A 13,359-nucleotide genomic window follows, 5' to 3' on the forward strand; every position below is an offset into this window, starting at 1 on the left:
GAGGTAAAATGAGATCCTGAGGTCATGGGTTCACCATTTCCTAATGCAGCTAAGATGAGGCACACTGCAACCCTCCTTCATGCAGGATCACAGTCATTATTGCTGCGGGTATATATCTGTATACACATGAATGAAAAGCCCAATCCAAATTCAAGGTAATATGTGAAAACTTATTTCTGTAGAAGTTCTACTTTTCCTATTAATTTTTATAAAGGCTTCATCTGCACAAAGATGTAACCGTAAAGCCATGAAGTGTATCCCATAGACTATTGTCTATTAACATTATGCCACCAGAATATATGTCACCGATTGTGTACTGTACGACATGAGAAGAGACGGGTAAAAAGGAGCAGCAGAAAATATGGAGACAACTGCAGGTACCATAAAAGGCCCTGACGTGAATGGCTTCTACAAGACCCGAGCTCTGAAAACCCTGCTCCCTGCCGCTTGACTATAAATTCTTAGGACAGGCATATTTGTAAGGCAAAAGCATGAGCCAGCGCATTTGATAGCCAGGCAGAGTGTCAGTGGCTGAAGCCAAATAAGAAAAAGCTCCTTACCCTTCACCAGTCTCCGCAGGATTTGACAGCGACATTTGAAAGAGACAGCTATCATTCTTCTATGCTGCTTTCCACCGGCAATACTCATACACAGTCCTTCCCGGAGAGATGGAACAGCAGCAGCGGCAGCACAAGCATACGAATTCCTAGCGCGTATTACAGGAGAAGGTAGTCCCAGAGGGGAGTGACACGGTTTGATTCCTCCTGGCTGATGCAGAGATCAGCTCTGTGTCATCTAATGACACTGTATCAGTCACACCGCTCCACACTGCTACTTCAGCAAGGAACCTGCAGCACTGGATCAATTGCCTGACGGGCACAACTCCTCCGTTATTGCAGGCATCACTCGGAGGAAGGGATGATTATGAGAGCTGGATGGAACCAGCTCCTTCTTCTTCCTCGCTTACTCCCATTTACTCTCATTCATGCTCAGTGCTGTGTCTAATGCACAAGTGTAGACCGTAGAGGGCTGTGCGTTCCAACATCAGCTGGAAAACTGCATTTTTTCTCTTCCTATCAATGGGATGTTCCTTTACTGAAAGGTTTAATTCTTGCAGTAGGATGCACTTTCCTCAATCGGATTGATAGTAAATCACAATAAAGACAGTAACGCCAGCATCTTGGAATAGCACTGTGGTTATATCACTGCAATAAATACAACTGCGAGCAGCCATAACTAACATTTTGTACAATTCAGATAAGGATTTTATTCGGGCTGGAAAGGAACTCAGAACCTAGGTATCTTCCGATAACCACAAATTTGGATAAGAAATTGGAATTCTATCCGCACAAATATATACATCAATGATGTACATCTATGGCATGGGATTACTGCAGAAAGCTGGATTAAGGCTATCTTCACATGTACACTTATCTGTTCCATCTAAAACAGTAATGCACTGAATGCTGATTCCATTTATCTGTTCCTTTTGTCGGTTCTAAACAGAAGCAGATGGGTCCCACTAATTTATATGAATACAGAACTTTTTCTCCCATTCTAAACATTAACGGAAACTAGACAGACCCCAATAATAATCGGTACGGCCCATTGATTCCATTGCAGTGGAATCAAACTACATTTATTTGCTCCATTTGTCTTTACTAAATGGAAAAGATAAATGGACAGACACATAAACAGAGCCTAAGTCATAGATAAAGCACTACACCAAAGTATCGTCAATGCTTTTTTATACATAGCTCGGCTCAGTAGAAATCACATCACACATAGATGTGGTAAATCTAGACTTGGGGTGTCCAAAAAATTCCATCAGAGACGCTTTAGGTCCACAACACCATCAATCAAACGACATCCGCACTGACACCATGGTGTTTTGAGGCCTTCCTATTTTCAAACAAAACATTTTTGAGAAATTAAAGTGTGAAAAAGGGAACGCCTCAAAACATCACGGTGTGAGTGTGGATGCAGTTTGATTGATGACGTCCCCACCAGTATGGACCTAAGGTGTATCTGCTTGAAGACATCTCAAACCTGGACTTACCACAATTGGTGAATATGATAGCCATTTAGGATTGTCTTCCGTGTGTAATTTATACTGCGCAGAACTATATATATAAAATAAATAACTAAAGATACTTTGGTGTACAATAGAGAACACTGTGACTCAGTCGGCATAATTAAAGAAAATGGCCCAGTCAGTGCATATGCCCAAAACCCGTTTTTGGGGGATGGGACATAAGTCCCGACGGAGCCACTAAATGTAGGTACAAACTTGATGTGAACCCAGCGTGAGTCAACAGATATACAAACATACTTTTAACAGCTGTTGGTGACCGAGCCGCATGGGTGATTAATCGTACAGGCAGGTCTCCGGAGGCTTCTCCCTGCCCACTGACAGTAACTGACAAGCCTCTGCCTACATGCACATATAGGCAGAAGCTTGTCAGTCACTGTCAGTGGGCGAGGAGAAACCAATGGGGACCCGCCTGTATGACTAGTCACCTGTGCGACTTGTTCCCCGGCGGCTATTACAAGTATGTTTATCTCTGCTTTTCAAAGAAAAACATACAGTGGGTATGGAAAGTATTCAGACCCCTTTTAAATGTTTCACTTTTTGTTTCATTGCAGCCATTTGGTAAATTCTAAAAAGTTAATTTTTTTCTCATTAAAGTACACTCTGCACCCCATCTTGACTGAAAAAAAAACAGAAATGTAGAAATTTTGGCAAATATATTAAAAAAGAAAAACTGAAATATCACATGGTCATAAGTATTCAGACCCTTTGCTCAGACAATCATATTTAAGTCACATGCTGTCCATTTTCTTGTGATCCTCCTTGAGATGGTTCTACTCCTTCACTGGAGTCCAGCTGTGTTTAATTAAACTGATAGGACTTGATCTGAAACGGCACACACCTGTCTATATAAGACCTCAGAGCTCACAGTGCATGTCAGACCAAATGAGAATCCTGAGCTCAAAGGAACTTCCCAAGGAGCTCAGACAGAATTGTGACAAGGCACAGATCTGGACAAGGTTACAAAAGAATTTCTGCATTACTCAAGGTTCCTAAGAGCACAATAGCCTCCATAATCCTTAAATGGAAGAAGTTTGGGACCACCAGAAGTCTTCCTACACCTGGCTGTCCAGCCAAACTGAGCAATCGTGGGAGAAGAACCTTGATGAGAGAGGTAAAGAAGAACCCCAAGATTACTGTGGCTGAGCTCCAGAGATGTAATAGGGAGATGGGAGAAAGTTCCACAAAGTCAACTATCACTGCAGCCCTCCACCAGTCGGGCCTTTCTGCAGAGTGGCCAGACAGAAGCCTCTCCTCAGTGCAAGACATATGAAAGCCTGGATAGAGTTTGCTCAAAAACACATGAAAGACTCCCACACTATGAGAAATAAGATTCTCTGGTCTGATTGAGACGAAGATAGAACTTTCTGGTGATAATTCTAAGCGGTATGTGTGGAGAAAACCAGGCACTGCTCATCACCTGCCCAATACAATCCCAACAGTGAAACATGGTGGTGGCAGCAGCATGCTATGGGGGTGTTTTTCAGCTGCAGGGACAGGACGACTGGTTGCAATTGAAGGAAACATGAACGCGGCCAAGTACAGAGATATCCTGGATGAAAACCTCTTCCAGAGTGCTCTGGACCTCAGACTTGGCCAAAGGTTCACCTACCAACAAGACAATGACCCTAAGCACACAGCTAAAATAACAAAGGAGTGGCTTCATAACAACTCTGTGACCATTCTTGACTGGCCCAGCCATAGCCCTGGACTAAACCCAATTAAGCATCTCTGGAGAGACCTGAAAATGGCTGTCCACCAACGTTCACCATCCAACCTGATGGAACTGGAGAGGATATGCAAGGAAGAATGGCAGAGGATCATTCCCAAGAAGACTCATGGCTGTACTAGCACAAAAGGGTGCTTCTACTCAATACTGAGCAAAGGGTCTGAATACTTATGACCATGTGATATTTCAGTTTTTCTTTTTTTAATAAATTTGCAAAAATTTCTACATTTCTGGTTTTTTTTTTGCAGTCAAGATGGGGTGCAGAGTAGTGTTGAGCGAATTTGTTTGCCATTTCAAATTTGGGTTCGTGTTCGAGGTTCTGACTTGTTCGTGCAAAAAAATCAGCTCCGCCCATGAACATCCCTGATTTGCCATGCTGTCACGCAGATGTTATTTGCGTGACAGCGTGGCAAATCAGGGATGTTCATGGGCGAAGTCGATTTTTTGGCGCGATCAAGCCGGAACCCCGAACACGAACCCGAATTTGAAGTGCCAAACAAATTTGCTCAACACTAGTGCAGAGTGTACTTTAATGAGAAAAAAAAATGAACTTTTTAGAATTTACCAAATGGCTGCAATGAAACAAAGAGTGAAAAATTTAAAGGGGTCTGAATACTTTCCGTACCCACTGTATGTGGCTGTGATTGTACAACTAGTGGCTGATTCATGCTACCCACGGTTTGGGCATCCTGTAAGGTTCCCTTAAAGAACATGCTTTTTCAACAATGTAGCATCCGCATTAGAGGTTTCCTATTTATACAAGTTTAGCTTATAACTTACCGATCCAGATGACCATATCGAATTTGCACTAAATTTCCTAAAAATTTTGAATTTTGATAAATCCAAAATTTGGGGGATTTGGCTCTCATGAATACAGTAAAATAGCAGACAGCCATCCGCTATTTCACTGTATTCTTTAGAGGGCTGGCAAAGTTTTATAATAATGAAATAAATTCTACCTTCTTTCCTATGCTGCCTCTCCTACCACAGCGGTGGAGTAAGACAGGTGACGGTCTCATAAAGGTGAATAGAACATATTTTGCTCATAATCCCCTTCAATATCATCCCCTCCGTTTATGATAATTTAGGTCTGGAGAGATCTTAGAGCAGGGTTCCCCAACTCCAGTCCTCAAGGCCCACCAACAGGTCATGTTTTCAGGATTTCCTTAGTATTGCACAGGTGATGGAATTATTGCCTGTGCAGGTGATGCAATTATCACCTGTGTAATACTAAGGAAATCCTGAAAACATGACCTGTTGGTGGGCCTTGAGGACTGGAGTTGGGGAACCCTGTCTTAGAGCATAATAAATGTCTTTTCACGACATCCAGGGCACTTTTGATTAGAACCAATGTTATTCCGATCAAATGGAATGTGTCTACCAATTCGAGCGAATTTGCCCAAAATTAAGTTCCAGCGATTCACTCCTCTTTATTTACTTGCTTAACTAGAGGTGCACACATTAAATTTCAGATTATACAATCTATAGGGACTCAGTACGCTTGTAATATCAAGGTATATTTGCTTTCTTGGGATAATGACTAAGCAATTTCTTTTTGTTAGAACAATCATGCAATAACGACAGTGCTTCTGTTGAGGAAACTGAGCATTACACAGTTTTCTTTATATTTAATCTCCATTGAAAGCAATGTCCATCTGACAAAGGCAATTTCTTGTATTGCTATTTAATAATATTATTATTCATCTAAAACCATGTAGCACTGATAAGGTTGAATGTTATAACAAAGATTTAAGGAGCTTAATAATAAGGCAGTATTTAATGCTCCATGGTATACAAATCCCAAGGAGGAAATAGGAGCAGCAAATAAGACAAGAACAGAGGAAAATATATGTGCTGAGACTGTGTTTGGACTGCTCTTGGAATATTGGAAATCAAGTTTAGGTGGGTTTCTGACATTTTTGGTCTGAAAATGTACCACATACAGTCCTGCTCATCGTTATTGGCACCCATGAAGTTTAAGTACATAATGTGGAATATCTCCTGAAAAAAATGAATCAAGTGAAAGTTTTTTTGTATAGAGCACTCGTGTTAAATACAAAAGAGCAAATGATAAACAATAATTTAAAACATAAAACAATGGGAGGGAAAAATAGAAAATGCTAAAGCTTGCTGCATCACTGGTATTGGCACCCTTTACATTAATTTAGAATGGAAACACATTTTGACTGGCCTGTGGTAAATCACAAAATAGATTCACCTATGATTAATTGTCGGGGCCCACGTGACATGACTTAACCAATGAATGATGACTTCAGTGTTTTAAAAAGCCACATGGTAGGCCCTGTTACTTTGTCACAATGGTGAAGACAAAGGAGCAGTCTGAGGACATCAGAACTGCTATTATTAGCAAACACAAGACTTCCAAAGGTTATAAAGCCATCTCTAAAGACTTTGGTATCACAGTTTCTACCGTGCGCAATGTTATTAAGAAGTTTGCCAAGATAGGAACCATCAAGAACCTCCCTACACGTGGAGAAAAGAGGAACATTGATGAGAGGTCTTTGAAGCTTGGTGTGAATGGTGGAAAAAACACCACATCAAACATCCAAAGACCTGAAGGCCAACCTGGAACAGTGTAGGGTCATGGATTCAATAAGTACCATATGCCGCACACTAAACCAAGCAGAGCTTTATGGGTGAAGGCCAAGGAAGAAACCATTGCTGAAGAAAAGACATAAAAAGGAACAACTGATCTTTGCCAAAGAGTACCTTGACAAACCACAATCCTTCTGGGAAAATGTTCTCTGGACAGATAAAACAAAAATAGCTTTTTGGCAAAGCAAAGCAACAGTTTGTTTACAGATGGCGGAATGAAGCTTATAAATAAAAGAACACCTTACCAACAGTTAAGCATAGTGGAGGATCCATAATGCTGTGGGGTTGCTTTCCTGCATCCGGTACTGGATGCCTTGACCGTATAACAGGAATCATGAAATCAGAGAATTGTCAAGAGATTTTAGAGTGAAATGTTCTACCCAGGGTAAGAAAACTTGGTTTGAGTCGAAGATTATGAGTCCTCCAGCAAAACAATGACCCAAAGCACACAGGAATGGTTGAAAAAGAAAATATGGACTGTTTTAAAATGGCCAGCAATGAGTCCTGACCTCAATCCCATTGAAAATCTTTGGGTTGAGCTGAAATCTGCCATTGGGAAAAAGAACCCTGAAAACATTCAAGAGCTTGAAGAAACTGCAAAGGAAGAGTGTGAGAAAATTCCATCTGAGAAGTGCAAGAAGCTTATAGATGACTACAAGAAATTCTTGGAGGCTGTCAGCAATGTCAAAGGGTGTGTAACCAAGTATTAATTAGGGGTGCCTTTATTGCTGCACATGCTGCTTATTCTGTTTCTTCTTTGAAACTGCAACATGGAAGTTGTAAAACAATGTTTTATTGTTGTATTACTTTGGACCAATAGTTACAAAATCCTGAGGATATAACTTTGGTATATTTCCATTTATTTCTAAAGATATTGTACAGTCTATGAAAAAAAATGAATAATGGTGAGCAGCACTGTATCTGTACTGGCCACAGTTCCCTTAACCTGAACTTAACATATGCCTATGTACTGAATATTAAGAGATAAAAATCACGAGATTCCATAACATGGATTCAATGTTTTAACCTTCTCTGAATATGCAAATTGTCTCTTCAGAGAGGAAGAGGACTAGAACTCTACTGCCACCTATTGGAAGCAGCGATCCTAAAAGTCAATATCGACTCTGTAACGAGCCTTGCAATATGACTTAGGATAAAAACCAAACCAGGATTTCAACACCCAGAAACACTGTATATACAAATTGAGATTTGGGTTTGGCTTTTATTCTAAGTCATATTACAAAGCTTGTTAAAGAGTCAATAGTGACTTGTAGGATTGCTACTTCCAATAGGTGGTGATAGAGTTCTAGTCCTCTTTCTTTCTGAAGAGACAATTTGCCTGTTTAATTTCCCAGAGGAGCATACGTGGCTTATAAGTCTCCTCACTCTAACATGCCAGGCTTGGCTTGTCACTCTCCACAAGGAGAAACATTACCCCTTAAACCTTCTTTGAATAAACTTGAAATTTTTAACGAGCTTGAATCTCTTCACTCTTTTCGCTCTTGAATCGCACGTGTGATCGCACGGTTTCCCTGTTCCTGAACGTCCTGAGCTGCCCAGGTGAGCTGGTTACAATCTTTTTCCTTACCAATTACTGAATATTGAACGTGTGAAACCAGCCTTCGGGTTTGTGCACATGAAGTCTTTTTCAGGCGGGTGAACCAGCAGAGTTTTTCCAGATGACGACGCTTCAATAAACGCTGGTGTTTTTGTTTCTCCCTGAAGCATCTATCTTTTTTAGTGTTTTTGGTAGTCTCCTTGGTAGTTTTAAGACTTTTTGCTTACCAGTGGTTTCTTTTTAGTGTTTTTTTCAGCATTTCATGCCATTTTTTATTGATGTTTTAAATAAATTGTATTTTAACTCTGTTCAACAATAAGGGCATGTGCACACGATCAGAAGATGCAGCGGGTTTATGCAGCATTTGTAGAAATCCCATGTCCACTATGCGGCTCCGTGCTTCTGCGGATCACCCACGGACACAGACATGCAGTGTGTCTTTCCAGACCGCAGCGTGTCAATTTCTCTTGCGGAGTCGCAAATCTTTGCAAGAGAAATCTGATCAGTACAATGTATTGAATGCAGTGACTCTGCATGGTTCAATGAACACATGCGGATTCACCTGAGTTCAATAGAACGCAGCGCTTTGGACACAGCATAAAGTATTCTGCATCCAAAGAGCTGCCTGTCCAGATTGTGTGCACATACCCTAAAGCAAAATCGCTGGCAGTTTTTCAAGCAAAAAAGCTGGAAGAACGATCAAAAAGATGCCTGTTCGTCTTTTGAGACTTCCTATTGGCTTGTATTGTAAAGTATAGAGCATTTTCAGAGGAGAAAACGCCTGCATAATGGTCCGCTCACTTCTTTTAACCACTTGGCATCTTGGAAACTTGAAGTGGCTAAAGGACGCTCAAAAGACTTAACATTTGCACAGCAAGTTGTCTTTACATGAAGATGAATATGTTCATTCTTTTGAGCGGTTTCTGGGTGCTTTTTTAGTTGCGTTTTGAACCACATCCACCTGGAAAAGACAATGGAGCGTATTCATCAATGTGCTTATGTCAGAAATCTGGCGTAAACACCTTAATAAGTCGCAATATTTTTGCGCAACTGGGCAGTTGTGCAAAAATATTGTGACTTTTGACATTTACATGATAATCTCGGCTAGCTATGCCAATATGTTCATAGCATGGGTGAGATGGGGCATGATCATGCCCGCCTGTCAAATTCATTAAAAGTTACACTACTAAATTGACGTAACTTACTCCAGAAATGTACGCCAGTCCTGGGCACATGCTTGATATCTAAGACACCTTTAAGCAGCACACACCGCTTAATGAATTAGCTCATTGTACTCCAGCGAGCGCTTCATTAAGACTAGCGTATGCTACGCCAGTCTTGTTGAATTGCCCCAATGTGTGCAGATTCCCTTAGAGAGTGCTTTTAATGTTTAGCTGTTTTTACATAATTTTGCCCTTTCAAAAAAATTTCTTGTTCTAAAATGTATACAATCTATAATCAACCAAATACTTTTTACAGATTTTTTAGTTATTATATTCTTACATCGGTTGGTAAACACGACTGCCATGGATTATTACAGCTTTGTGAAGTTTGCATGAGAACGTATACGACCAAAACATAGTAATGACCTTGTCTACAAATTCTGAACTTCCAAATAAAACATTCAGTAAAGAGATGGACTCAATAGCGTATATCTCTGCAGTAATGTGCCCAGGTCAGTACTAGTTACAGAAGTATGCTTCCCGGCTGCTGCAATACTGATGGGCTTTATAAGGCAAGATAATGCTGTCATTCTGATATATGAATGGGTTTCTTATTTTACCACGGTGCCTTTTAAAAACTCCTTCCGTATGCTCCAGTTTATCTCTGCAGTACTTTTCTTTATACAGTCATGAAAGCAGAGTGGAGGAGGGAGAAATAGAAGTTCATCATTGCGGTTTCTTGGAAACTGCTTGCTACACCTGAAGCCAACGTGCGTGCTTTCTTGAGAGGTTTCATTAGATTTCCCACATCACTCCTACAGTAAATGTACTGGTGTCCAAAAATAATATGCATTCATCTTTATTAATGGCGGAATCGTGTATCTGTACGATAGTCATGGTTATCTGTGGCCATGGACAATAGTAAGAAAAAAATATAGTCACTGATTACATATCAGTGGCATTAATTTTATAGTTAAAGTCAGTAACATGGATAATCTCATCACAATGGCACTTGTCAATGGACAGTATATATTAGTTAAGAAATGAACAGTCATTCCATGCCTTGATAGGTCAGAGAATGATGGCTACCATCACAATATGGATACCACCCACAGCGCCTATTTTATGGGCAATAAGGCATTCTTGTCACATCTCAACCTGGTAGACCAAAAGGAATACTATTTATTTATTATGCTTAGCTTATACAGCGCCATTAATTCCAATTCTGTCCTCATTGGGGCTCACAATCTAGATTCCCTATCAGTAAGTCTTTGGAGTGTGGGAGGAAACTGGAGAACCCGGAGGAAACCCACGCAAACATGGGGAGAACATACAAACTCCTTGCAGATGTTGTCCTTGGTGGGATTTGAATCCAGAACCCCAGCAATGCAAAGCAAAAGTGCTAACGACTGAGCCACCATGCTGCCAGGGACATGTAAAGTATGATTCAAGTGCCGAATAAAGTCTATTTTCATCATTACACACACAGATTATATGATTCATGTAATCAGTCATCATCAGTGCCATTCATTGTTAACTTGGCCAAGGTATATTGTACATCCTCGCTCACATGGTACCCATCTGCTATTAATGTAGTCATGTTTAGTTGTACTTGATTAGTATTTGTTTTATTTTGTTAAGTCCTCTTTACCACCTATCTGGCTTTTTGCCCTCTCCGAGGTAGCAGTGAATAGCCTGAGGAAAATAATGATGTGAAAACAACTCTCACAGTTTGCTGTGGGATTGTTCACATTATACGATGCATCAGTTGTTGAGCTGAGCCCTTCAAAGAACAAGATCAGAATAGTCACATGTTGTGTATTTCAACCAGTTTTGCAGTAGAAACTGGTGAAAAAGCTTGACGACAATTTATGCTGTTTTGTCATCACTTTAGGCATAAAAGACCTGATATGGACAGCCTGGACCAATGGAAACCTGGCCTAAAGGATTTCAGAGTACTGGAAACCATTCTCACTGGAATTAATGGCGCTTTAAGATAAATAATTAAATAATGAAGAATAATAATAGGTTAAAACCAAAAAGTGATGTCCCAGTCTTATGTAACGCAAAGAAATGTGCACATGTATGCAGGTATACTGGATCAAGTAAATCACAACTAACAAGAAATGAGCATATTCTATTTGTGTACAGTTACCGTACATAGGCTACCTGTCAAATCTATGCGTCAGGACATAATATATACATATCTATAATATAACTGGGGATGCATCCCTCTGTCTGAAGCCTGTATAGACTGCGCATGCGCGACGCGCAGTCTGGCTCCAGACAGAAGAACGCATGGAGCCGTTACCGATAAGAGGAGTGCATGACGCCGGAGTTCGCAGTATGAGTAGACACTGAACGCATACCGCGATCTCCGGCGCCATACTTACCCAACGGGGAGGAGCGTTGCAGCGGCGCCTCTCTTCTGGCCGGAGACCGGGGGCGGAGTGAAGGCGTCGGAATCGGCGCCTGCGCATAGCGCTATCCGGGGCCATTTTACTTTAGTGCTCCGGCACCGCACTCCTCCCCTGGCCTTCGGCAGAACAGGATACAGCAGCGCTGGAGCACAGGGAAGAAAGGTGAGTATAAGTGTTTATTTTTTTTGTATGTGTGCAGCGTGAAAGGGATGAGAGGGCCACACATACCAGGATTGGGGGATGAGGGCGCCACACATACCAGGATTGGGGGATGAGGGGTACCATACATACCAGGATTGAGGGATGAGGGGGCCACACAGATCAGGATTGGGGGATGAGGGGTACCATGAATACCAGGATTGGGGGTGAGGGGACCATGCATACCAGGATTGGGGGATGAGGGGACTATGCATACCAGGATTGGGGGATGAGGGGTACCATACATATCAGGATTGGTGGTGAGGGGACCATGCATACCAGGATTGGGAGATGAGGGGACCATGCATACCAGGATTGGGAGATGAGGGGACCATGCATACCAGGATTGGGGATGAGGGGGCCACATATACTAGGATTGGGGGATGAGGGGTGCCATGCATACCAGGATTGGGGGAAGAGGGGTGCCATGCATACCAGGATTGAGGGGTACCATGCATACCAGTATTGAGGGGTAAGGGGTACCATGCATATCAGGATTGGGGGATGAGGGGTACGTACCATTCATACCAGGATTGGGGGATGAGGGGTACCATGCATACCAGGATAGAGATCTGGTGGGGGGGGGGGCATGCATACCAGGATAGGGATGAGGGGTACCATGTATACCAGGATAGGGATGAAGGGTACTATGCATACCAGGATTGAGGGTGAGGGTTGCCATGCGTACCAGGATTGGGCGTGAGGGGTGCCATGCGTACCAGGATTGAGGTTGAGGGGTGCCATGCATACCAGGATAGGGATGAGGGCAGCACATAACAGGATGGGGGAACAGGATTGGGGAGCATAAATACCAGGATGGGGGCAGCACAAATACCAGGATGGGGGCAGCACAAATACCAGGATGGGGGCAGCACAAATACCAGGATGGGGGCAGCACAAATACCAGGATGGGGGCAGCACAAATACCAGGATGGGGGCAGCACAAATACCAGGATGGGGGCAGCACATACCAGCATGGGAGACCATATACCAATAAAAATGCTCACCACCCGGGTAAAGAACGGGCTCAATAGATAGTCTATATATAAATACATAAGATGGGTTTACATCACCTTGCCTGAGGCATTATAAGAGCGCCGATCGGTAAATATTTACCCTTTTTCCCCATCAAACAGCGCTCAATGATGACCACTGAACGATCTTTAATAGATTGTCTAATGTAAATAGGACTTGTGATGCTTAGAACAATGTGCTGCCGAGAACAATGATCTTTTCAGCAGCCCAAAAGATCATTTCACCCAACGAACAAGCATTTTACTCTTTTGGGTGATCAACAGCCTTTTTAGACTGCACGATTATCGTTCCTAGGAATACAGTTCACTAAAGTCTTGCAGTGTAAATGGAAACTTACAATGGGGACATACATAGGAAGGATGACAATAATGGCACAAATAATACTATGCAGTGATAAATACATCTGGTGATTTTAACACAAGCCTTTGGCGGCATTCACACATCCATTTGACAAGTCCGTGTGCGATCCAAGATAAAAAAAGAGAACAACCCCACAGAGTTTTGCGTTTCAGACTCGGCAATGAAAATCTATGGGGATCCGTATAAAA

General features: G+C 42.0%; 1 protein-coding gene across 7 annotated transcripts in view; it reads right to left on the bottom strand.

Moving 5' to 3' along the window:
* Window positions 1–13,359, bottom strand: part of GRIP1 (glutamate receptor interacting protein 1) — a 647,688-nt gene that overhangs the window by 290,951 nt on the left and 343,378 nt on the right. The window contains exon 1 of one of the 7 annotated variants that reach the window (XM_073651738.1): window positions 561–1,010. The exons of the other annotated variants lie outside the window; for them this stretch is intronic. Within the exon in view, the coding sequence (XP_073507839.1) occupies window positions 561–648 (88 nt within the window). The 5' untranslated portion in view covers window positions 649–1,010. Of the gene's footprint in view, window positions 1–560; window positions 1,011–13,359 lie in introns of those variants that run through there. 7 annotated transcript variants of the gene reach the window in all.

The sequence above is a fragment of the Phyllobates terribilis genome, unplaced genomic scaffold (genome assembly GCF_046119375.1).
Source record: "Phyllobates terribilis strain yellow unplaced genomic scaffold, ASM4611937v1 Scaffold_11__3_contigs__length_659146591, whole genome shotgun sequence".
Lineage (NCBI taxonomy): Eukaryota > Metazoa > Chordata > Amphibia > Anura > Dendrobatidae > Phyllobates > Phyllobates terribilis.